The sequence below is a fragment of the Acinonyx jubatus genome, chromosome B4 (assembly GCF_027475565.1).
Source record: "Acinonyx jubatus isolate Ajub_Pintada_27869175 chromosome B4, VMU_Ajub_asm_v1.0, whole genome shotgun sequence".
Classification (NCBI taxonomy): Eukaryota; Metazoa; Chordata; class Mammalia; order Carnivora; family Felidae; genus Acinonyx; species Acinonyx jubatus.
Genome location: NC_069387.1, coordinates 44,040,212 through 44,067,613, shown reverse-complemented (window position 1 = coordinate 44,067,613; position 27,402 = coordinate 44,040,212). Strand labels below are relative to the sequence as shown.

The 27,402-nt window shown below is 37.2% G+C and overlaps 1 protein-coding gene across 4 annotated transcripts in view; it reads left to right on the top strand.

The window, feature by feature from the left end:
• The first annotated feature begins 12,818 nt into the window (after positions 1 to 12,818).
• LOC106965723 (NKG2-D type II integral membrane protein-like) overlaps positions 12,819 to 27,402 on the top strand; it is a 56,457-nt gene continuing 41,873 nt past the window's right edge. Inside the window, exons 1-3 of one of the 4 annotated variants that reach the window (XM_053225827.1) lie at positions 12,819 to 13,019; positions 14,772 to 14,912; positions 15,190 to 15,273. In XM_053225827.1, the coding sequence (XP_053081802.1) occupies positions 14,879 to 14,912; positions 15,190 to 15,273 (118 nt within the window). In that variant the 5' untranslated portion in view covers positions 12,819 to 13,019; positions 14,772 to 14,878. The remainder of the gene's footprint in view (positions 13,020 to 14,771; positions 14,913 to 15,189; positions 15,274 to 27,402) is intronic. The other 3 variants (XM_053225826.1, XM_053225828.1, XM_053225825.1) reach the window with 3 other exon arrangements.

Below are 27,402 nucleotides of genomic sequence, written 5' to 3'. Positions count from 1 at the left end.
CCTCTCTGACTTTAGCCACAGCAACTTCTTACTACATACATTTCCAGATACAAGGGCAATGAAAGCAAAAGGACCTATTGGGACCTCATCAAGGTGAAAATCTTCCTCACAGTGAAGGAAACAACCAATAAAACTAAAAGGCAGCCCATGGAATGGGAGAAGATAATCATAAATGACTTATCTGATAAGGGGTTTGTATTGAAAATCTATAAAAAATTTATCAAACTCAACACCAAGAAATAAATAATCCAGTTAAGAAATGGGCAGAAAACATGAACAGACATTTTCCCAAGGATATCCAAATAGCTAATAGACACATAAAAAGATGCTCAACATCACTTATATCAGGGAAATATAAACCAAAACTGCTAATAGCTAATAGACACATAATAGACACATAGACACATAAAAAGATGCTCAACATCACTTATATCAGGGAAATATAAACCAAAACTGCAATAAGATACCACCTCATGACTGTCTGAATGGCTAAAATGAACCACATAAGACACAACAGATGTTGGTGATGATGCAGAGAAAGGGGAACCCTTTTACACTATTGGTGGGAATGCAAACTAGTACAGCTATTGTGGAGAATAGTATGGAGGTTCCTCAGAAAGTTAAAAATAGAACTACTCTATGACCCAGCAATTGCACTAGTAGGTATTTACCCATAGGATACAAAAATACTGACTTGAAGGAAACATGCACCCCAATGTTTAAAGCAGCATTATCAACGATAGTCAAATTACAGAGAGTCCAAACCGTCAACTAATAAGTGGATAAAGAAGATATAGATAGATAGATAGATAGATAGATAGATAGATATAGATAGAAGATATCCATAGATTGTTAGATCTATAGATATATATAGACAGAAGATCTTTATATGTCATAGACTCTGGTTCTGGAGTCCTTCTTGTCCAGCAAGAAAGAGAGACATGGGATTAAAAATGAGAGAGAGGCTAATGTCCAGGAGGAGATAAGAGCCCTGAGTAAGGGTTCTTTTTCTGTTTTTATTAGGATCAGAAGGCTTACAAATGTGATGGATGTGCACAAAGAGATGATGAAATCATGAATGTTAACTAATGGGCATGAGGGAAAGGGGGTTTTGAAGATATACGGTGTTAGGGATTTGGGTCAATACAGAACAAAATCCTGGAACCGGGCAGAAGGTTGTTTACAGCTGGACATGAGGCACCACCTCTGTTTACCTAAACTGGTCTAGGGAACAAGAAAGACAGAGCAGGCTACCTCAGGGTCAACAAGGCACCTTTCTTTTGCTAATCAGCTCTGCTCTGGGCAACTTCACCCTCCTTTAGTCTATAGCCCTATTTACCTTTTTACCTCATTTGGTTCTTCCTTCCTGTGAAAGCAGCTTTCTGCTATTGTACTAAGTTGGGGGGGGGGCATTTCTGCCCCAAATACCCAATCTTTTTTACCTCATCTTGGATATTTTCATCCTGAGATTCCCCTATTCCTACACCTTTGTCCTATACTGGGGGTCTTTGCCCCATTTACCTAATCTTATTTACCTAATCTTGTTTACCCAAACTTGGGTGTGTACATCCTGTGGCTTTCTAATTCTTTATGCCTTGTTAACCCATTGATGCAAGCTCAGGGAATTCCTAAACTTATTTCCCACATCTATATATGGGGGATATCCATATTTAGGATGACCAAAAGACCCCAAATAAGTTGAACCTGAAAAAGGCTACACCAAGACACATTGTAATTAAATTGTCAAAAGTCAAAGATAAAAAAAGAATTTTGAAAGAAGCAAGAAAAACCAACACATCGCATACAAAGAACACCCCTTCCCCCAATAAGACTATAGGCAGATTTCTCAACAGAAACATTACAGGCCAGGAAAGAGCGGGATGATAGATTCAAAATATTGAACAAAACCCCTCAGTCCACCAAGAATACTATGCATGGCAAAGCCGTCTTACAGAAATTGAGGAGAGGTAAAGACAGTCTTGGACAAAGAGAAGATTAAAGACTAGCTCTGCCTTACAAGAAATGCTAAAAGGCATCTTCCAAGGGAAATAAAAAGATGCTAATTAGTATCCCAAAGGCGTATGAATGTATGTGTAAAACTCACTGGTAATGACTGTATAGTCAAAGTCAGTTTTCTAAAAAGCTAGTAATGGTAATTCATAATTCACTTATGACTCTAGGTTGAAGTTAAAAAACAAACGTATTAAAAATAACCATAACTCTAATAATTTTTAAATGGATAAAAGCTGTAACATCAGTAACCTAAGATGTGATGGGTGGGGAAAAATAAAAGTGCAAATTTTCTGCATGCTGTTGAAATTAAGTTGTTATCAGCCTAAAGTAGGATGTTATAAATAAATTTTATCTAAGCATAGTGGTAATTACAAAGGGAAAACCTTTAGTAGATACATAAAAGATTATGATAAAAAAGTCAAAGCATATCACTCTACAAAGTTATTAAATCACAAATGAGACAGTAAGATAATCTAGTAACTAAGGACCTACAAAATAGTCAGAAAACAGTGAACAAATGGCAACAGTAAGCCCTTCCCTATGAATAATTGCTACGAATGTAAGTGGATGGAATTCTCCAATCAAAGGACATAGCTTGAGTGAGTGGATGAAAAACAATTTCCAACAATATGCTGTCTACAAGAGACTCACTTTAGGTTTAAAGATACACATACACTGAGTAAAAGGATGAAAAAGTTTATTTCAAGCATATTGGAACTAAAAACCCGAAAAGTAGACATACGTTTATCAAACTAAATAGACTTTAAGTTAAAAATGGCCAAAACAGATAAAGAAGATCATATAATGAGAAATGGGCCAACCCATCAAGATGATACAATTGTATATATTTGTGCACTCAATATTAGAACACATAACTATATAATGCAAATACTAACAGAACTAAAAGGGTAAATAATCAGCAATACAATTAAAATTGGATTCCTTAATGTCCCACTGTTAACAATTGATAGGTCGTCTCTGAAGAGAATCAATAAAGGGGTGCCCAGGTGGCTCAGTTGGTTAAGTGACCAACTCCTGATTTTGGCTCAGGTCATGATCTCACGGTTTGTGAGTTCGAGTCTTGTATCAGGCTCTGTGCTGACAGTGTGGAGCTTGCTTGGGATTCTCTCTCTCTGCCCCTCCCATCGTCTCTCTCTCAAAATAAATAAATAAACTATAAAAAAAAGGAAACTAGATTTGACAATATCATAGACCAAATGGACCTAATAAATATATACAAAGTATGCCGTCCAACATCATGATACACATTTCTCTCAAGTGCACATAGAAAAATTTCTAGGACAGACCATATGGTAGGCCACAAACAGTTCTTAGGAAATTTGAAAAAGCTTGAAATCATACCAATTATCTTCTGACGACCATGGTAAAAAAGTGCAAACCAAAAACAGGAGGTTAACTGGAAAATCAATAAGGAAAGATATGTAGAAATCAAATACCACACTGCTGAACGATCAATGGAACACAAAATCAAAAAGGAACTAAAAAAAATGTATAATACAAACAAAAATGGAAATACAAAATCCTGAAACTTACACGATACAGCAAAAGCACTTGTAAGAGGGAGGTTCATAGTGATGAAAGCATAGATCAAGAAAAAAGATAGTTCCCAAATAAACAATCTGACTTTAGACCTGAAGGAACTAGAAAAGGAGTAAAAAATAAGTCAAAGTTAGCAGAAGGAAGGAAATAATAAAGATTAGAGCAGAAACAAATGAAATAGAGAACAGGTAAACAATAGAAAAATTAACAAAATTAAAAGTTGGTTCTTTGAAAAGAGATAAAACTGACAAACCTTTAGTTAGACCAACCATGAAAGAGAGAGCCCAATAGAAATATTAAAAATAAAAATGGAGACATTGCAAGTGATGTCACAGAAATACAATGGACATAAGAGAATACTATGAACAAGTACATGCCAACAAACTGAATGACCTAGAGAAATGGACACATTTTTAGAAATATAAAACCTACCAAGATTGAACTATAAAGAAAAAGAAATTTGAACAGACCAATAACATGTAAGGAAATCAAATCAGTGATCAAAATGAAGAAAAGTCCAGGACCAGGTGATTTCATTGGTGAAGTCAAAGATTTAAAGTCTATCCTCAACTCTTCCAAAAAAGCGAAGAGGAAGAAACACTCTGAAGCTAATTTTACAAGGCCAGCATAACCCCATTACCAAAGCCACATAAAGATCCCACAAGAAAGGAAAACTACAGGTCAATATCCATGACAAATACAGATGGAAAAATTCTCCACGAAATACTAGCAAAGCAAATTCAATAGCACCTAAAAAGATTATATCCCACGATCAAATGTGAGTTATATCCAAGATGTAAGGATGAGCCAACATACACAAGTCAATAAACGTGTTCATCACATGAATACGGTGAAAGGTAAAAATCACATGATCATCATAAAGATGCAAAAAAAAGCATTTAATAACATACAACATTCTTTTACAGTAAAAACTCACAGCATACTGGATACAGAAGGAACATATTGGAACATAATCAAGACCATATATTTACAAGCACTAGCCACCAGCATCTCAAGATAAAAGATTGAGAGGTTTTCCTCTAAGATCAGAAAGAAGACATGAGTGTCCACTTTCACCACTCCTTATTCAGCAGAATACTGGTAACCCTAGCCAGATCAATCAGGCAAGAAAAAGAAATAACATCAGAATTGGAAAAGAAGTACTAATGTCTCTATTTGTTGATTACATGGTCTTATATATGGAAAATCCTAGTGAATCCACACACAAAAAACCTATGTTAGATGTAATCGACAGTTAAAGAACCCGTGGTATTTAGAAAAGAGGGCCATTGCTCAAGTGATGAAATAGTATCTGGTACAGTATTTACAATTGTAGTTACCACCCAATTAAATGTACAATAATTCTTTCCAGTCTCCAAGATCCACCCATCTTCTGCACAGGCCAAATAGGCAAGTTGAATGAGGATGTGGTGGGAATCATCACCTCTGTATCCTTCAAGTCCTTGATGGTGGCGTTAACCTTTGCAATTCTTCCAGGGATGTAGTACTGTTTTTGTTTTACTATTTTCTTAGGTAGAGGTAGTTTTAGTGGTTTTCACTTGGTCTTTCCCACCATAGTGGGAAAGGGACCCACTCTATAGTTCCCACTCTATAGTTCAAGGAACCAATATGGCAATTCTACTGATGAGTGTATCTATTCCAATCATACATTCTGAAGCTGATGGGTTGAGGGGACTTCTGGGCTCACACTGAGACAAACCTTAGCTAAAACTGTATTGATCACATGACCTCTATAAAGGCCCTAGTCTGACTTCTGGACCATCATGATATTTGGGTTCTTCTAGAATTTAAGTGTCAGTTCAGAACCAATGTCCAGTAGTTCCCAAAAGGTGTGATTATTTTCTTTTCCTCAGTGCAGTTTCCCTCCTAAAAGGTGGTGTTCCAGGGTAATTCCTCAAGAGGATTTGGTCTCTTCTTTATTCAGGGACTTGGGTCTATAAACTGGCTCAAATCTGGGAATTGATTGAGCAGCCATAGGTGTCTGTTTTTATTATTCAGGTTAGACATTTGTTCACTTGACCTAGAGCTTTTCTATTGATACAAATCAAGTAAGAATGTTTTAGGCTTCCCCTCTATTTCACTTCTAGGAACACCCTAGATCTACCAGCCAATGCCATAGATCTGCACAAGCCAGATTATTCTGACTGCTGCTTTGACTCTGCTCTCCATTGTGGGAACTGCACCCACCTTGCATTTGGCCACTGATGGCCACCACTTGTCCCTTGCACCTTGGGATCCAATCACTTTCATTGCATCTGGGTTTCACAATTCAATGTCTATAGTGCCCATTGTAAGGTCTGGCCTACAGAGAACAGTTATCACAGAGGTCTGCAAGAATGCTTGGGCTCATCTCATAAATTTGTTTCTCAAAGTAGTGGTAAAAGGTGTGTCTTTTCTACCCTGTCTGTGTGTTTGAGTATGTCTTCAAAGACAAATCCACTCTAACATTCCAATTTCCATAGGCCTTTGAATCTCTTCCTCTACATTAAATCAAGGCAGGTGTAGCATGTCTAATCTTCTCACTATGGGCCACCTTTTGGCTCATGCTTCAGCCAACCAACTAATCAAATTGTTAGCATTACTCCTAACTCCGTGATCAGTAACATTAAGTGAAGAATGTCACTTAATTGTGATATTCTTTGTGAGCTCCTATCATTATGCAGATGGTCCCTAACTCAGAAAACTTGACTTTTGATTTTTCCACTCTGCAATGGTGCAAAAACAATGCATATTCAGTAGAAACCATACTTTAAATTTTGAACTTTGATCTTTTTCTGGGCTAATGCTTTGTGACATGATAATCTCTCAAGATGCCAGGCAGAGGCAGTGAGCTATAGGTCCCAGTGAGCCACACAATCATAAGGGTAAACAACCAATATACTTAGAGACATCTTCTGTACCCAAAGAACTACTCTGTTTTTCACTTTCAGTGCAGGGTCATCACATTATATGAAATAGCCAGCATTTATATAAAACAGGTTTTGTGTTAGATGATTTTGCCCAAGTGTAGGCTAATTAAAAGTTCTGAGCATGTTTAAATTAGGCTAGGTAAAAGGATTAGGATTTGGGGGAGGTTAGGTGTATTAAATGCATTTCGGACTTGAGATATTTTCAACTTACAATGGGTTTATCAGAACATACCCCCGTTATGAGTTGAAGAAGGTTTGTAATCCGCCTCATCCAACTTTATATTCCTTCCACCATTGTTCCACAATCTTAATATCCATTCTTACATATGTTTTCCGGATTTCTGTGTATACACATTTGTGTGCATATAAATACTCAGGTATTCTTTTGGAGTACAGGCTTTCTTGTCTTAATTACACCCTGAAGGGCCCACTGGGACAGGAGTATAGTTATAGATGTGGAAGCAAAGGGGGGTTTTGGGGATGTGTCCTGAGGGGAATCAATCTTGTCTTGCATGGCTACTGCTCCAGGGTAGGCCATTATATTATACTGAGGTAGCACAGGGTTGATCCTCTCAGACAGGGATGGACAAGCTGTTATCAGTGAAAGTGGAGAAGGTACTACCACGGGATCAGAGAGGACACTTCTCCTGGAGAGGGGACGCTTCATCAGGATTTCTGTGTTCAGTGTCTTCAGCTTCATAGGGTTCTTCCTGTATGTTTCCACTCCACTCCATTCCAACCCACAGGATCTCATTCTCTTCTAATCAATGCCCTCACTTTAACACTAGATATCTCATGAGGTGGAGGGTTCAATTTGCCTTGTGACCAACTAGAAGCAGGATGAGATTCTGCATTTGGTTTTCAGCAATCTCGGTCTTGTGGCTGCAGGATATTAGGGTCTCCTTCTGGGGACACAGAGACTGTCAGGTTATTTATGACCTGCATAAATAATAAAATAGCTGCACCATTACACATTTCCATCAATAGTGCACAAAAAATGCAAATTCTTCACCTCCTTGCATACATTTATTATTTTGTGTAGTAGGCATCCTATTGGGTACAAGGAGTGTCATTTTATTTTTATTTTATTATTTTTTTAAATGTTTATTTATTTTTGAGACAGAGAGAGACAGAGCATGAGCAGGGAAGGGGCAGAGAGAGAGGGAGACACAGAATGTGAAGCAGGCTCCAGGCTCTGAGCTGTCAACACAGAGCCCGACGCGGGGCTCGTCGCGGGGCTCAAACTCACGAACTGTGAGATCATGACCTGAGCCGAAGTCGGACGCTCAACCAACTGAGCCACCCAGGCGCCCCATGTCATTTTATTTTTTAATAGTGTTTTACTGTGGTTTTTTTTTAGGTTACTGATTTTTTTTTAATTTTTTTTTTTTAATTTAAATTCTAGTTAGTTAACACACAGAATAGTATTAGTTTCAGGTATACAAAATAGTGATTCAACATTTCCATACATCACCCTGTGCTCATCACAAGTGCTTTCCTTAATCCCATCACTTATTTAACTCATCCTCCCTGTTCCCACCTCCCATCTGAGGTTATTGATTATTCTTAAGTCATAGAATGAATTGGGAAATGTTTTCTTTATTTTAAAATTTTCTGGAAGACTTTGTGTAGAACTGGTAATATTTCTTCTTTTAATGTTTAGTAGAATTCTCTGGTGAATCTGTCTAGTCTTAGAGTGTATGTGTGTGTGTGTGTGTGTGTGTGTGTGTGTGTGTATGTGTGTGTGTGTGAGTGTATGTAAGAGTTTTTAAGTAGAATATCATATTTTTAAATAGACATAGAGATTATTTAGGTTATCTACTTTTTTTTGATTGACCTTTGGTGGTTTGTGACTTCTAAAGATTTTTGCCTATTTCACTTAATTGGTGAAATTTATTGGTATCAAATGGTTCATAATATTCTCTTATCTTTTAATATTGTAGAATCATTAATGAGGTAATTTCATTCTTGATTTGATAATTTGTGTCTTTTCTTTTTTTTTCATATCAGTCTAGCTAAGTGTTTGTCAATATTATTGATCTTCTCAAAGATCCATTTTACCAACAGCTCTTTTAAGCCTACTTTGACAGCCAGATCTAGTTAATATTATCTTCTTATATAAATTCCATTTATATATATATATATATATTCCATATATATGTATATATATATATATATATATATATACACACACACACACTATAACCATTTATCTTATTCTTACAAAATAGGTTCAAAGAGAGTTTTCCATTGTATATAATAAAATTTTGTACATTATGAATGGAAAATACCATTAGTGTGGATGTTCCTTCCACAAGATTTTAAACTATGGCGATCTTACTTCTGTTTAAAATCTCAAGTGATAATGAACTCAGTATCTTTCACACTTTTGGGCAACTCAAATTTTAGAAAGGTTTGTTTTGCATAGTTGCCTGTACCAAAATGGCATTAAAGATAGGTGACTTAGGAAACAAAAGAGTCTATTTTGACATTTCTATAAAAACACAATTCAACTGAATATTATTTCATAATTTCTGTTTGAGATAGGGTATATAATGGGGAAACAAGAAAAAATGGAAAGCATGAGAGGAAACAACTCTTATTTTATGGTAGTTCTGTTTCTGCTGACAGATTTAGTGAATGCTGAAGTCTTTAATGAAGAGCTTTAATGACTCTTTTTGAAACTAAGGTAAGAAGAATGCAAGAGAAGTTGTGACTAGAGAGGGCAAATAAAGGCCTAAATCTTTAGCTACTAAAGGCAAAAGTGTAACAGAAATGCTCCAAATAATGTGAGATTTAATGTACCAATGTATGTTATTGAACAAAAATTACACGTGGAAATAGTCTAAGGATCACAAATAAAGCAAACTGTCTCCCTTCATCATTTTCATTCCTGTTCACATAAGCTATTTGTTTTCGAGATAAATCACATGTCCTTATTCCTCGCCTGGTAACATTACCAAGAATTTTGGACTCATAATTTCTTCACACTCACTTAACTTTTATCATTTTCATTATACAAACGAAGTGGAAAGAATATATAAGAAAAATAATATGAAAAATAAAAATGAAAACCTATTTTCTATGGACCTTTGCTTTTGGAATATTATCACCAAATTTTATGCAGTCTGCCTGCTTTATTATTAAGTTCACAGAAATTTAGTTATAGACCCTGCTACTACAAAGATTCTGCTTTGTTCTGTCCTACTATGTCATCAGAAAGATCTCTTTCTCATTGTATTTATTTATGATTTCATCTTGGGTATTTTTTTTAACATTTATTTTTTTTTTTTTTGAGAGACAGAGACAGAGCATGAGTGGAGGAGGGGCACAGAGAGAGGGGGACACAGAATCCAAAGCAGGCTCCAAGCTCTGAGCTGTCAGCACAGAGCCCGATGCGGGGCTCGAACTCAAAAACTGAGATCATGACCTGAACTGAAGTCGTTTACTTAACTGGCTGAGCCACCTAGGCACCCCTCATCTTGGTATTAAATCTTGGTTTCTACTACCTTATCATTCTTTTCACCTAATATCATTAGAGTTTTTACTTTTCTTTGACACAGGCGAGACTTGGTGAATGAAAAAATAGTGAACATGAGTAATATTTTACTGGCACCTTACAGGATAGATAAATGATGAAGTAAAAAGAGGTACAGGAAATATTTTAAAAAGCACTAAAAATGCATTGCCATTGGGGTACAAAAGTGTGTGAAGGTTTTAAGGACAGAAAGATCTTTGTGGATAATGTCTTTATAAACGGCTAATTAATGATAGCTTCATTCCTCAAATAGTTAGAAAAATTAAAAGTAAATCCTAAAAAATAGTCATACACCCATAGTCTGACATTAATACTTTACATTTTTATTTATTGTAAATATTGTTGATAAAATATTAAAGCTATATAGTTTGATAGCTTTTCTAGAACCTATTTTATCTATTTTAGTTATGATAAATCTGGGATCTTATTTAAGGCCCTAAGAACTAAAATTGCTGAGGTATCTGGGTGGCTCAGTTGGTTAAGCATCTGACTCTGGTTCAGGTCATGATCTCACAGTTTGAGAGTTTGAGCCCCACTTGAGATTCTCTCTCTCTCTACTTCTTTGTCTTCTGTCCTTCCCCATTTCTGCTGTCTCTCTCAAAATACATAAACTTAAAAAAAAAGAAATAAAGTAACAAAGAAACAAAGAAAAAAATAAAGAAATAAAAATTGCTGTTCATTGGTTGTTTGCCCCAAATTTTTAGAAATACATATGTATCAATTGATCTGTTAATATTAAACAATGATAAGTAATCTATACAACTTTTAAAAAGGACAGATTAATGTGGTTGATATGAAAAAACAAAACAAAATTGCTTTTGTTTCTGCCTAACACTTAACTTCTAGGTCAAATAGGGCATAGAGCGGTTTACTGAATTAAACAAATAATATAGTTTTTAAAAAGATTAAAAAAGAGGCAATGCATTCCTATAAACTTACAGTAACTTAAACCTTAAAAAATTTTTTGTAATGTTTATTTATTTTTGAGAGAGGGAGAGAGACAGAGCATGAGAGGTGGAGGAGCAGAGAGAGAGGGAGACACAGAATCCCAAGCAGGCTCCAGGCTCTGAGCTAAGAGCACAGAGCCAGAGGCTGGGCCGGAACCCACAAACCATGAGTTCATGACCTTGAGCCGAAGTTGGGTGCTTATGTGTCAGCCACCCAGGCACCCCCAACCTATGCTAACTTTTAGAGTCCATTTTCCACTTGGTTCCTTATATACACAAATGTTATTCAATACTGCCTAATAAAGCCCAATCTCTTCATTTGCACTGAAGATATTCTAGATGCTGCTGAAGAGGATGGGACTTCCAAAGTCAGTCACTTCACTCAGCTGCTGCTTCGGAAGCACACGGGAAGCAGTCGGTCTTATCACCCCACAACCCGGAAGACAGCGCTGCCCTGAGAGTTTAGAGGTCGTACTCTTCACCCTCTAAAATACACGTCCAAAGTCCATGTGCTGGCTTAATCATTCCTTACCAGTGAGGTATATAATAGTTGGTAGCAAAAGAAATGATGAAATACATTTCTGTTAAATGACGTCGTTTGGCACTGGGGAATTTGACATAAGCCATAGATAGAACTGTCTGGCTGCCGTGCAGAGGAATGACACCCCGGGCCTGGCAGATCACAGTCCATAGGCATGCTTGAAAACCGTGTTTGCCTTTAAGAGAGAGCCCTATCGCCTGGGAAATTTGTAGAATGTTTTCTTCATTATCTCTATTCGTGTCAGAAACCTACTTCCTGAAAGCAATGAGCTAGATCTTAAAAAGAAACAGCGTGAGCCAAAGGCAAACCAGAAAAAAGAAAGCTAGAGACTTCACAGGTGTTCCCACCAGTATTTAGAAGAGGATGAGACAGTTGTGGTTTGGGAGTGATGGAAAAGGGAGCTCCAACCAGGAGACAGTGCTTTTGAAAAGACTTCCCCTGGTGTGGCTGGCATCGAGGTGGATTTATTGTTATTAGTGCACATTTCTAAGAAGACTCTTGAAGCTTCACAGCATTGGGGGCCCTTCAGATGGACAGATCAATGTGGTTGATATGAAAAAACCATATCATATGGTTCCTGCTTTTGTTCCTGCCTAACACTTACTTGTAGGGTTAAAAAGGGCATAGAGCTGCTCACTGAATTAAACACATAATATAGTTTTAAAAATGCTTTGATAGTTTTTGCTACAAGAGGTCGAATAGATAAATTTGACTTTAATGCTCTAAAAGGAGCACAGTCAAACCTATTTAGTGTTTTAAACATGTCTCTTTCTTTCTCTCCTAATTTTTATTATGTAAAGACTCTGTTTCTTCAGGCAGTTTAAAAAGGACACAACAAGTAAGTACTATTATTCAAATAAGTATGTGCTATATTCAAATCATTTATCTCAATTTTTATGTATTTAGATTTACTAAAATATATTAAGCAATATGGCTATCCTTAGGATGTTTGTTAAAAACAGAGTCCAAAGTGTATACACAATTTATAATATTTATTTATATATATAAATAGTAAAAATAATTGGTAATTTACCTTCATTTTGTAAAAAGAAAAAAATTATGTCAAGTTGAATGTGGATATTTCCCTTTTTATTTTTATAAATTTTTACATTTATTGTTAAGCATTTCCGAACCTCATGAGACTTTGACAGTGCCTTTTTGTTTTTATGCTTCAAGGTAACTGCTAAAGCTCAGGTTTGTACTGATCCACAGAATGTCTGAAAACTTCAGCATTTGAGGTCTCTAGGACTCCTGTCTGACACAGAGTGCAGGAGTAAAGGAGACCCTGAGGCCAGTGGAAACCATGCGGGGGAGTATCTAATGTCACATGGCCATTGGCTATCTTTCTCCTGACACGGTCTCTCTGAGAGTCAGTCAAGCACGTCAACTAGTACCTTGTGGAGTCAAAGCAGAGGTGAAAGGCCCCCAGAGCCAGCACATCATCGTAGCTGTGATCCTGACCAAGCTCTTTTCCGGCTGTGAAATCCCAGGTACGGATGAGGTATTGCAGCCAGCGAGGTTGGGTGACCTGTGCCTGTGGTGTCACATTGTCCAGCAGAGAAGGATAAAGTAGTATTTGCTATGGGAAAGCTGTGGACAAAGTTGGGAGGGCTTTGCATTGTTGCCCCAAGAACTGACTCCTGGATCCGTGTTAATCCATATCGAACGTTAACTTTATTCTGCAAATGAGAAAAGGAGTGGATCAGAATATTTCTGATGCAGAATATGATTTTTTTTAATCCTGAGGTGTTTTAAGAAGTATGTGATTCTTTTTTAGACAGTATAAATCTGTGATTTTTCCCCTCTTATCTCTATGGGTGCTACCTAACTGGTTAGCGATGAACTATCCAAAGGTTGAATTCTCTCTTCTTTCAGTTAAGTGTAATAAAAAAGTTTGATGCTTTGACAATAGGAGTATTTTTCTAGCAAAATAAATCCAGCTTTATATTTCCAAATTTAGTTTCTTATTATTTTGTTATACAGATAGTCAATTAAAATACTACTAAACAAAAACCGGTTAGCTAGGAATACACGACCTTTAGACAAGATATATAATTTGGCACTTTTGTAGAGGGAATATTTCTTGAAAAACAAATGACAATGTGTATACATTTTATCATTATTTGATGATTGTTCAAGTTTCCTGACAGTATAATGTAATTAAATGGTGAAATATTAAGATATTTTAAAAATCCAAAAACCATATCTATTGAGAAAAAACAGTTATCTGATTCTTTCTACAGTTACCAAAAATATTCTTTAGGGGAAAATGTTTTCTCCTCTTTAATCACTGTGTATTTTATTTCTAGGGGAGAGAGATTATTATGTATTTTTTGTGAAAATATTTTCTATAAGCCAAGTGTAGGTGAAGGATCATATTTTTGGATAAATATAAATAAGCTATTTTTATGACATATATACTTGAACTGAGTATATATTTCCCTTTTAAATATAACATAATATTTTGACATATATTTACTTGAACTAGACTATCATTTAAAATATTTTATGCATGTTTATTTATATATATTTATAATATAAGTTTATTTTAACTAAAGAGTATCATTTACAGTCTGACATTGGGAATACTATATATATTCCTTTAAGCTCAGTTTTCCTCATCCATAAACAGAAGAAATCAATCACCACGAATTATAAGTCATGCTTCCCTCATTTAATGTTACTTCCTAAACTCCCTTTCCTTGAATCTCATGATTTTCATATTTTCCTCATACTTGAAAAAGGAGTCATGATCCACTGACTCTAAAGTTCAAGGGATAATATGAATGAATGAGCAGGGTCTGACATAAGCTATGTGGCAGGCACATTGTTGGTCAAATTGGTGTGTGTGTGTCCTTAGTAAGAAGGGCTTACTCTATTTGGTGTCAATATAATTGCCATTTGGGCATAACACAGGCACTAAGTGATCAAACATAATTTTCAAAAGGTGATATAAGCCTAGAGGTTTAGGTGAGTATGGAATATATCAATTATTAAATTTTGGCCATGAATTCAATGATTTTGAAAGAACTGAATGCTTAACATAAGATGCCCATAAATGGTCATGGACCATTATTTAATTGTGTAGAATCTCTGTTGTAAGGCATTACAAAGATGAAAAAAAATTTTCCCTAATATTCCCAGATACTTGCTTTAACCTGTTTATTTCAGATGATCATGCTTATCATTCATTTAGCTGTCCCTGTTACGTAATGATAAATTTTGCCATTTTAATGCCTCAGGCCACATTGCACAGGATTCGAACTGTGTTCTTTGCCTACAGTCCTCAAAAATGAGCGAGTAGAGAGCGACGTGCACGAATCTGATATCACCCCTTTCAAGGAGACAGATGGACGAAAGATGTTCAAAGGATGAAAGGAGAGGTAAAGTTTTTTGTTTGCTTTCCTATTTTGTGAAAATGTGATTTCAAGTAAGAAGAAGTGAAATCATGATAATTGGGTTTCTGTATATTTGACGTTATTTGTCCGGTTCTTCATAGATCAGGGGGTATATGTAAATGTAAAATTCAAGGATATTTGTAATCACAGTAAAAAGGGATATTCATTTCCAATTCCAGAATGAATTTCCATTTTGTTCCAACTCTGAGGGCTTTCCTAAGCTCAATGCTTACTATATATTTTGCTTTCTGAATCTGTACAGAATTTCCGCGGCGTAAGGTTGCATTAACCCTGGGAGTTCCATGTTTTTTCCTCCTGCTGGCAAGCACAGGCTTGAGATATATGCGTGAGTATCAGGCACACACATGTTTTTTTTTTATGAGAACAAGGAGCAGCGTGAAAAATGAGATACCATAATTGAACTTCTGCTGAGCCTTTGTAAACTATAGAGTCCTATAGAAATGTTAGTAATCATGATGGTGTTTATAATATCGATGACGATGATTTTGCTATTTTGCCATCACTTAGCTTTTATACCGCACGAAATAGTGTATGTCATGGCTGTAATGGCACAAAATTTTGCTGAAATGTACAGTGAGGTTTACATATATATTCATCTTTATATTTTGTGAAGGAGGAAGTTTTCCATATGACCAGAGAATTGGAAAAATCTTTCTTTGAGTATTACACTCCTTATCATACTGCAACACTGCTTAAATCACAGAGGAATATAAGGTTGATCTATTTTTATAACACTTTTTATATTTTTCACATCGATCGTTAAAAATTTATATACAATCCTTTTTAAATACCTTCTTCCTGATTTTTTAATCCTTTGGCTCATGAATTCAGCAACAATTTCGAGGATCTTTCTGGGTCAGGGCCTATATATGATAGATACTAAAGGTACAGCAATTTTAAAAAGTCAGCACTTAATGAGCTCAGTTTAAAGGGGAAGATTTTTTTTTAAATGAAACAGTTATATATTTTTTAAAGATGAGGTTTATTTATTTATTTATTTATTTACTTTTGAGAGAGAGAGAGGGAGCACGCAAATGGGAGAGGGGCAGAGAGAGATGGGGAGAGAGAAAATCCCAAGCAGGCTCCTCACCACCAATGCAGAACCCGGTGCTGAGCTCAAACTCATCAACCGTGAGATTGTGACCTGAGCAGAAGTCATATGTTTAACTGACTGAGCCACCGAGGCACTCCTATTTATTTTTAATGTTATATTTATTTTTGAGAGAGAGAGAGAGAGAGAGAGAGAGAGAGAGAGAGCATGAGCTGGGGTCGGGGGCAGAAAGAGAAGAAGGCAGAAGATCCTAAGTGGGCTCTGGGCTGACAGCAGGGAGCCTGATGAGCAGCTGGAAATCATGAACCCTAAGATCAAGACCTGAGTCGAAGTCAGACACTCAACTGACAGCCATCCAGGTGCCCCGTAAACAAAGCAGTTTTTAAAATAAAATAATATTAGTGCTGGGGTAATGGCTTCAAGATATCAGCTGAATAGAATATTTCATGCTGAGGTCCAGAAAACTTTCCTCCAGGAGATAATAATTGATATGATGTAAAGGATAGGTAGGACTCAATCAGGAAGCTTGGGGTAGAGAGACTACTTATCCAGGCATAGAAAACAAGAACCAAAGAACTGGATGTTTTAGGAGAATTAAGAAGTAGCTATAAATAGGTTTGCCTAGGTATGCATGTTTTGATAATTTTAATGTCTTAAGAAATTTTAGATTTGTTCTAAAAACAAAAGAAACCACTGAAAGGTGTTATGTGAGGGAAAACATGACTCCTGTCCCATGAGCCGATAGGGATTTGGGAAAGGTCAATCTCAACAGATCGGCAAGTAGGTGGGGGGAGAAGATAACAGGATGTTTCAGGAATCAGGGTTAGTTAGAATGACTGAATTAGTGTTATGAAGAAGTAATGAAGGGTAGGCACCATAAATGAGAAATCTTCAATGAGAAGAATTGCTAGAACATGAGTGCGTGAAGGAGACAATTGAATCAGTGATACCATTTGACATGAGGCTTACACACCTTGGTGAATGTCTTCCAAATATTAAATATTACTAAATTTTAATTACTAAAATTAAATATTACTAAATATTACTAAATAATACTAAATATTACAGAGAACACAAGAAGAACACTAAGTATGGTTTGATGTTTGCGTAGGTGTGCTAATAATGGTAAGGAGTGAGGTGCTTGGATATATCAGTGGAGATGACCACAAAGAATGAGATTGGTCTGTGTCTGTTAGAGTGGGTTTTAACAGCAGACACAGACCATCAGCACGTACACGGTAGTATTAAAAGTCTGGAGATCGGGGTGCCTGGGTGGCTCAGTCGGTTGAGCGGCCGACTTCGGTACAGGTCATGATCTCGCGGTCCGTGGGTTCGAGCCCCGCGTCAGGCTCTGTGCTGAGAGCTCAGAGCCTGGAGCCTGTTTTGGATTCTGTGTCTCCCTCTCTCTGACCCTCCCCTGTTCATGCTCTGTCTCTCTCTGTCTCAAAAATAAATAAACATTAAAAAAAAATTAAAAGTCTGGAGATCAAGGCAGATGCCTGGATGAAAGATACTGGAAGATATCATAGAGGAAAGCAGAAGCTGGACCATGCTCTACCTTGTGAAACCAGGGAGAGTAGATTAGGCTAGAAGAACAAGGGTGAGGCGGGGGATCGTAGGATAAATCAACATTTAGCTGGAGGTAAAAGATGAGTAAAAACAGTGAAAAACCATGATGCTTGGTTAAACAAGTAGGTGGGAGTCCAAAACATTATGCTATCATGGAGAGAAGGCAAAGATAGTCAAGGGTTCCAAATAGTACATGAGGATCAGGTATTATAATGGCTAGAAGTAAGCTTATTAAATTTGGCAAGAGAGAGGCCGAAATGATATTTTCTAGAGTAGCTCCAGTGGGATAGTGGGTATGGTCAAAGCCTGACTGTAATCGCTAAACTCATTCAAACATTAGGAAGCAGAGACAGTGAATACAGAAAAGTATTTTTTCAATTATGACTAAGTGAAACATTTACCAAGCCTTGTAAATAAGTGGATCTATACGATCTCGAACATTGTTAAAGGGAGTATAACCTGATACAAGCACTTTGTCAGTTCGGTACTATCTTCTAAAACTCAACATGATTCAGTAATTCTCATCCTAAGTGTATATCCAACGGATAAACTTGCACATACACAGAAATGAACATCTACAGAACAGTTTGTAGCAGTGCCATTCACAACATCGAACATCTCACAACTACTCAAAAGATCATTAATGGGAGAGTAAATGAGATCTCTGCAATTGATTTATCAATGGAATTTAGGTGACAGTCAAAACAACAACAATGGGGGGCGCCTGGGTGGCTCAGTGGGTTAAGCGTCCGACTTAGGCTCAGGTCATGATCTCGTGGTTCGTGAGTTCAAGCCCCGCCTCAGGCTCTGTGCTAATGGCTCAGAGCCTGGAGCCTGCCTCTGATTCTGTGTCTCCCTCTCTCTCTGACCCTCCCCCGTTCATGCTCTGTCTCTCTCTGTCTCAAAAATAAATAAACGTTAAAAAAAATTTTAAAAAAATATTCACAAAACGACAATGGTATCCAACAATATGCATGAATTTTAGCAAGAGCATATGAAATGGAAAAAAAAGGCAAGAGCACAAACATGTGTGTATGTCCTGATACATTTTTATCAGCTGAAATAGTTAAAAATGAATCAATACATAAAGAAGGAATAACACTGTATGTAAAATGTATGAAGGGAGTAATTGAAATGTGCATTAGTTACAGCATGTGAGAGAAGTAGGGAGATGAGATGAAATGACTATCAAAGTAAATAAATGTAATGGTGAAGGTCCTGGCTACAATGTGGGGTAGCTAACAACTTGCTAACTAAGGAAGAAAAACCAGTTCGAGAGCAATGTGGTAAATGTCTTATGAATGGAGGAATGTGAATAATCTTATGTTAACACCCAATCTGACAGTAAAGAACTCTGTTACAAAAAATATGAAAAAGAAAGGACAGGAACTTCATGGGAAAGCTGACTTGAGATGATCATATGCAAGAGAAGGGAACCATGAGAAGGAAACTGTGGAGGGTTCAAGAGAGAAAATGACAGTAGGAGATCAAGATCACCGAAGATTCAATAGGGGATGAAATCCAGAGCAGGGGTGAGAGTTTCATACTTGTTCAATGCAAAGCACATTTTTTTCTGGGGTAGAGTGAGAGATACCTGTGTATCTATAGGAGGAGGTGCAGGAAGGTGAGGAGAAGGTATCCATGCTGGTGACTGTTTCCATGCAAAGGAGCAGATGAGGCCATGTTCTGAGAGGAAGGGGCAAGGAGGTGCACCAGATAATTTAGACAAAGTATAAATACTTGAAATAGCTGTTGAATTGAGAAAAGAGTGTGACTCAGGAACTATACTGAGTAATATTGAGCGGTGAAATGGTGAAGAAAACCGTAAGTGTTGGCCAGCATTAGTTTGTATGTGTACAGTTTTGTGATATTTTATCATTTGAGTTGCAGAAACTTGTGTTCCAAAATTGGCCATTTCTGTATATTTAAAATTTTTGTTTTTATTTTTCAAGGAGGCCCCACACCCAACCCCCATGACCCTGAGATCAAGAGTGGCTTGCTCTATGGACTGAGCCAGCCAGGAGCCCCAGTGAAGTTGACTATTTTTAGAGGTGCATAAATACCATGTTGCAATCTTCTTAGAGGTCCTGCCAAAATTAGTTCTATACCATGTGTCCTTGGATAGACAAAAAGGAAAGGACAAGGGAATTGGTTAGTCACAAGAAATGGTAGTATTTAGGTACTTGAGGTCTTAATCTCTCTCTTTCTCTCTTTTTGTTTTTTTTTTTTTTGAATGTCTTTATTTTTGAGAGAGAGATAGAGAGAACACAGGAGAGTGGGGGTGGGCAGAACGAGAGGGGGGGCAAGAGGATCCAAAGAAGGCTTTGGGCTGTCAGCACAGAGCCCGATGCGGGGCTCGAACTCATGGATCGTGAGATCATGACCTGAGCCGAAGTTGGACACTTAACCGACTGAGCCACCCAGGCGCCCCATTGACACTTCAACATATTTTAACCTAACATTTTCTCTGATTGTACTTTCATTTAATCAGCAACATTCACTATGCCATTTAGAATTAGAGTGATTATAATAAAGTGATCTATTACAAGCATTCAAGACCTTGATTTTATAATATGAATTGAAGTTTTTCATAGGTATTCTGGTGCCACCAGGCAAGATATGAAAAAAACAGAAGAAAAAAATTGCTTCCTCAGCAGAAGTTGGAGATCACTCAATTCACTGTAATCAATTCAGTACAGGTATGTACTGAATAATTATACTAGTAGTTTACAGATTTTTTTCCATGGAGCGACCCCATATGTCAAAATGATCCCATTTTGATATATAACTTTAAAACTTTACATTGAACTTAGGTTCTTTAATTTTGCTGACCGTTTCAAAAAATCAAATCCATTTTCTTTATTATAGCTAATTGAACTGTTGCCTTTCATGAAGTCATTTCGATTTGATTGAGTGATTTATGCCTGTGATGAATTTTCTCCAATATAGACCCCTTGGAATTAATGCCATTCTCTCATATTCACTTTGGTGGATTTCTCCCGAAGGGAGAGAACTGGTTCTGATTGGAGCAGTGTATCTGTACTTGGGGAGTCAAGATTTCTCAGTGTCATCCGAGGAATGGTCTGAGGTCTGAGACATGATCTCTGGCCCCACAGTTTGGCCAAAAGCTATTCCCAACACACTTTTGGGATACAGGAAAACCACCTATTTTGTCATCATTCCGTGCGAAGTAAGGAAGAAATACAGGGAAAGGAAAGGTCTCTAAGTTGTCTCCTGGTTGAGGATCATGCGGCTTTTGTTTCAACATAAAGACCATGACGCATTCCTTTTTGTTGTTGTTGTTTTCTTTTTTCTTTTATTTAAATCCAAGCTAGTTAACATACAGTGTAGTAATGGTTTCAGGAACAGAATTTAGTGATTCATCATGTACATATGTAACACCCAGTGCACATCCTAAGTGCCCTCCTTAATGCCATTCACCAATTTAGCCCATCTCCCCACCCAAACCCCTCCGGTGAGCCTCAGTTTGTTCTCTGCATTGAAATATCTCTTATGGTTTGCCTCCCTCTCTTTTTATCTTATTTTTCTTCTCTTCCCCTATGTTCATCTGTTGTGTTTCTTAAATTCCACATTGAGTGAAATCATATACTTGTCTTTGATTGACTTATTTTGCTTAGCATAATACACTCTAGCTCCATCCACATTGCTGCAAATAGCAAGATTTAATTCTTTTTGATGGCTAATATTTCATTATATATGTGTGTGTGTATATCTATCTATCTATCTATCCACACACACACACACACACATATATATATACATATATATATATATATATATATATATATATATAGATATAGATATAGATATATACACACACCACATCTTTATCCATTCATCGATGGACATTTGGTCCATTTCCACAATTTGGCTATTGTTGATAGTGCTGCTATAAACATTGGGTGCACGTTCCCCTTCAGCATTTTTGTTTCCTTCGGATAAACACCTAGTAGTGCAGTTGCTGGGTCATAAGGTAGTTCTATTTTTAATTTTTTTGAGGAACCTCCATACTGTTCTCCAGTGGCTGCCCCAGTGTGCATTCCCACCAGCAGTGCAAAAGGGTTCCCCTTTTTCCACATTATTGCCAACATCTGTTGTTGCCTGAATTGCTCATTTTAGCCATTCTGACAGGTGTGAGGTGCTATTTCATTGTGGTTTTGATTTGTATTTCCCTGATGATGAGTGATGTGGAGCATCTTTTCATGTGACTGTCAGTCATCTGATGTCTTCTTTGGAAAAGTGTGTGTTCACACCTTTTGTCCATTTCTTCACTGGATTATTTGTTTTTTTGGGTGTTGAGTTTGATAAGTTTTTTATAGACTTTGGCTACTAGCCCCTTATCTGATATGTCATTTGCCAGTATCTTCTCCCATTCTGTCGGTTGCCTTTTCGTTTTGAGGATGCTTTCCTTCACTGTGCAGAATCTTTTTACCTTGATGAGGTCCCAATAGTGCATTTTTGCTTTTATTTCCCTTGCTTCTGGAGACATGTCTAGTAAGAAGCTTCTATGGCCGAAGTCAGAGAGGTTGTTGCCTGTTTTCTCCTCGAGGATTTTTATGGTTTCCTGTCTTACGCATCTCATCCATTTGAGTTCATTTTTATGTATGGTGTCAAAAAGTGGTCCAGGTTCATTCTGCATGTCGCTGTCCAGTTTTCCCAACACCATTTGCTGATGAGACTGTCTTTTTCCACTGTAGTTTCTATGCCTGCTTTGTCCAAGATGAGTTGGTCATACATTTGTGGGTCCATTTCTGGGTTCTCTGTTCTGTTCCATTGATCTATGTGTCTGTTTTTGTGTCAGTACTGTAATGTTTGATGAAAACAACTTTGTAATACAGCATGAAGTCTGGAATTATGATGCCTCCAGCTTTGGTTTTCTTTTTAAATATTCCTTTGACTATTCTGGGTCTTTTCAGGTTCCATACAAATGTTAGGATTGCTTGTTCTCTCTCTGTGAAGAATGTTGGTGTTGTTTTGATAGGGATTGCATTGAATATGTAGATTGCTTTGGGTAGTATCGGCATTTTAACAATATTGTTTTCTAACCCATGATTATGGAATGAAGACAATGACACATTTCAAGGAAAATGGTACTGTTGTCAAAAAAGCTGTTACCACTTTTCAAAAGAAGAGGAAACTTGGGAGAGGAGCAAGGTGGCATGCCAGGATCTGCAGTCTAGTCTCGTGAAGATTGATACTAAAGAGGAGCAAGTACGTCTACTCTACTAAACCTGAGTAAATGCTTTCTGGGAAATTTGTATGCCTTGAGCTAGGATAATTGTTACAATTGCCTCCGGTATAATTTGGCCACTTTGTTTGGAAGCACTTGTTAACTGGTGCAGATGTCTCTGCCGAGGAGGAGACAGAGACCTGGTGTAACAGAGACCTGGAAGAACCATCGTTTTCAGCCAGGGAAATGGTGACGTGAGATGTTTTTCAGTCTTTTTAGTCTAGGTGTCGCATCTTCCCTTTTTAGTATACATCAGAGAGTTCAGTATTTAGCTTCTCAGAGCTCATACAGGGTGAAAGAAAAAGCAGCCTGAAGGAGACAATTTTGTATTGTACTCGGTTCTGTTCCTTCATCAGTATTTGGGATTGATCACACTTTTTTTTTTTTAAGCTTATTTATTTTGAGTGAGAGACGGTGTGAGTGGGGGAGGGGCAGAGAGCGAGAATCCCAAGCAGGCTGTCAGCATCGGTGCAGAGCCCAAGGGGCTCAAACTCACAAGTGTGAGATTATAACCTGAGCTGAAGTCGGCTTAACTGATTGAGCCACCCAGGAGCCTCGGGACTGATCACACTTCTTAAACTTTTTTTAATGTTTATTTATTTTTAAGAGGGGGGAGAGGGGCAGAGACAGGGACACACAGAACTTGAAGCAGGCTCCAGGCTCTGCGCTGTCAGCACAGAGCCAGACCCGGGCTCGAACTCACAAAGTGAGAGAACATGACCTGAGCGGAAGTTGGACACTAACCGATTGAGCCACCCAGGCACAGCAAGATGAGACTTTTAAGGCAAGATGAGACTCATTTTCATAGCCATGAGAAAAAAGGATGAAAAATAAAGAGATTGAATGTAGTTGCAATGATTGTTTAAAAACGTATTTTTTGTGGGGGGTGGGTTGCCTGGATGGCTCAGTTGGTTAAGTGGCCAACTTTGGCTCAGGTCTTGATCCCACAGTTCATGAGTTCAAGCCTCTCATCGGGCTCTGTGCTGACAGCTTGGAGCCTGGAGCCTGCTTCAAATTCTGTGTCTCCCTCTCTCTCTGTTCCTCCTCCACTCACACTCTTTCTCTTTCCCTCAAAAATGAATACAAGCTAAAAAAATTTAAAAAATGTCCTTTTCTTTTACTTATAATCCAGAATGACAGAGGAAACATCTCTTCTCTAGAAGAGAAAAATTTAGATCACATTGCTATTCCTTATGTAGTTTGGGAATATAAAGTCAATCGAATGGATTCTGATGATTTCCTTCTAATGATTCCATTTAGGCACTGATTCCAGTTACACTAATTATTCATAGCAATATTATTTCTATTAGTATCTTGTGAAGGATAAGTTAAAAACCCTATGCTAAAGAAAAGACAACACTCAGGAGTGCCTGGCTGCCTCAGTTGGTAGGGTATTTGACTCTTGATCTTCGGGTTGTGAGTTCAAGCCCCACGTCTAGGCCTTACTTAAAAAAACAAAACAAAACAAACAAAAAAACTTCTCTATTTTCTTATTTATAAAACTCTTATTAAAATAATAATATGAATGAATACCTTTTAACTGTTGGAAACAAGTGAGTTAGATAACAGCATATGGATTCAAACAAATTAAAAATATCCAGCTACAGCTTATAAGTACCTTGATTAATTTAAACCTCAGTTGTTCTCTATCAATTCCTAAATGATCTGAGATTTTTCACTCAGAAATTAACTTATTTATTACCCATATTTCCCTTGTAATTTCCAATCCAGTTTTCTTCAGTTTTAGTCCTGCCACTGAAGTTTCTGGACTTCAGAGTTTCACTGTTTTATTTTTGAAGGAGAGAGAGAGATAGAGTGTAAGCGAGGAAGGGTCAGAGAGAGAGACAGACACAGAATCTGAAGCAGGCTCCGGGCTCTAAGCTGTCAGCACAGAGCCCGACGCGGGGCTTTAACTCACGGACCGTGAGATCATGACCTGAGCCAAAGTTGAAGGCTTAACCGACTGAGCCACCCAGGCGCCCCTGGACTTCAGAGTTTCACTGAAACTTCTTCTTATACCTGTTCTCCTTGCATTGCCATGAACTAATCTACAGCCTTTGAAATTTATTGAGACTTTTGCCATTGATCAGAGCAAAATCTAAGTTTCATAGTCTATTGCCTCATTGTGATAGCCTGGCTTTCAGTGTCTGAACTGGACTGCTGATATACTATACAGACCTGTGAGAGACTTTGCTATAGAACGGCATTACTCTTACACTGATAGCTTAGGATTTCCTGTGTTTCGCTGCTTTGTAAAGCCTAAGAGTGTGATGAAAACAGTGGCTTAAATCCATGGATACTGAAAACTGAGATTGCGTTTGATACATTTCTGTGTACCCCTAAGATCTAGCAAAATTATGTGAGTAAAAGAATCAAAGAATATTTAGTTTTAGTGTTTCTTCAGAGACCTAGAAATGATAAAGCATGTATTTGTCATGTTTATATAATACCCATCCATTTTCCTTAGGCATTTAAACATACTGTATTAAAATTTTTTCTTACACAGTTACAGTGAAAAAAAAATTGGTGTGTCTGTGCATGCATGTGTGTGTATGTGTGTGTGTATGTGTGTGTGTTTGAGAGAAGGAGAAAGAGGGAGGATGATTAGATTACATTCATTTTAGGAAAGAATATTAATTTGTTGCTTCACATTTGCATCCATAGGAAACATTTGAAGGAAATAAAATACGTCAATTGGAATAATGATTACAAATAAGTTACAGTATTTTTATGTTAAAGATATTTTAGAGACTGCATACATTATCCAGTCCACAAAATCTTAAAAGAGATAGGGATTCCCACTGTATAGATAAGAAAACGTTCAAAGAAGTTTTATTTGCTTAAGGGCACAAAGCAAATAAGTGGGAAATGCTGTGTTAACATGTAGGTATAGTTTCTTCATTTTCACTGCCATATAATATTCCACAGTGTGGATATACTTCATCCATTCTCTAGATGATGGGAATTTGGGTTGTTTCCACCTTTTGTTGTTATGAATATTCCTTCATTAAACATGCTTAGGCACGCTTCTGTGAAAAATTGTTCTGTGTGTCCTCACTTCTATTTATCATATCATCCTAGGAGTGGAATCACTGGGCAATGTTTGTAACAGTTTAATTTTATACAATAGTTCCAAATTATTTTTCAATATGATTTGAGCAACAGCTTAAAAGATATGTTTGATCTCTATCATCACACAAACTTGGTGTTAATTTTAATTTCTGCCACTTGAATAGTTGTAAGATATATCCTTGTGGAATTGAATTGCGTTTTTAAAATGTTTACTTATTTTGAGAGAGAGAAAGAGAAAGAGAGAGCTTAAGAGAGGGTCAGAGAGAGAAAGAGAGAGAGAGAATCTCAAGCAGGCTGTGCACTGTCAGCGCAGAGCCTGATGTGGGGCTCAATCTCAAAAATCATGAGACTATGACCTAAGCTGAAATCAAGAGCCAGATGCTTAACCAGCTGAGCCACTCAGGTGCTCTGATATGCACTTTTCTGATCTCTAGTGAGCTTGGTACCTTTCTATACATATGGCTATATTCCTTATTTACTTGAACAGCTTTTTTTAAGTTTATTTTTGAGAGACACAGAGTTTGAGTGGGGAAGGGGCAGACACACACAAACACACACACACACACACACACACAGAATTCAAAGCAAACTCCAGGCTCTGAGCTGTCAGCACAGAGCCCAAGGTGGGGCTTGAACTCAGGAACCAGGAGATCATGACCTGAGCCGAAGTTGGACACAACCAACTGAGATGATGCCTTATTTATTTGAAATATGTTCTCATTTTTTTGTCCATTTTTTCTTATTGGATAATTTTGTTTTCTTGTTGATTTCTAGAAACATGTATTTGTTCTTTAAATTATTGCAGATATCTCCATATTTGAAGCTTGTATTATACAATCTCTAAGGTGTCTTAGAGAAGGGAAGAAGAAGATGTCTTATGAAGAGAAGTTCCAGGTTTAGTGCAGTCATATTTACCTATCTACTTCATCATACATGGAGATATTTTTAAAGTTCATTGTCTCCCTTTCTGTATATCTTTCATCCAGTCACCAAGAATTGAGTGATTCCTTCACTGAAGCATTTCCATTTCAATGTCTTCTCTGCCCCATGGAGAAATTAGCCCGCCTCCTTCATTTATCATAGTGGCATTTGGAGATCTAAATGCTCAGTATTTTAGGAGTCCTCTGTGAGTAAGGCATTTTCATTGATGTTGTGAATAATCCTAATTATTCTGGTTTACACACAGATCTTCATTCAATCAAAAATAACATACAATTATTGGATTGGATTAAAGGTAGGACCCAAGAATCCCCGAAAGTGGCTGGATGGCTCAATCATATCTCAGAGTCTGTAAGTTTTTATTTCACCATCTTCCTGCCCTCTTTCCTGCTTAGTAACTGATTGGTAGATTATTGGTGAACAAGAGGAACAGATCCTTGGGGACTTAGGGAATATCTTTAATTCCATTTGATCTCGCTTCTTAGATAGGCAACTGAATGCAAATCTGAGACCTCAGTAGACCCAAAGAGCATGATTTATTCCATGTTCTTTAATGGAGGGTCCTTCCAAAC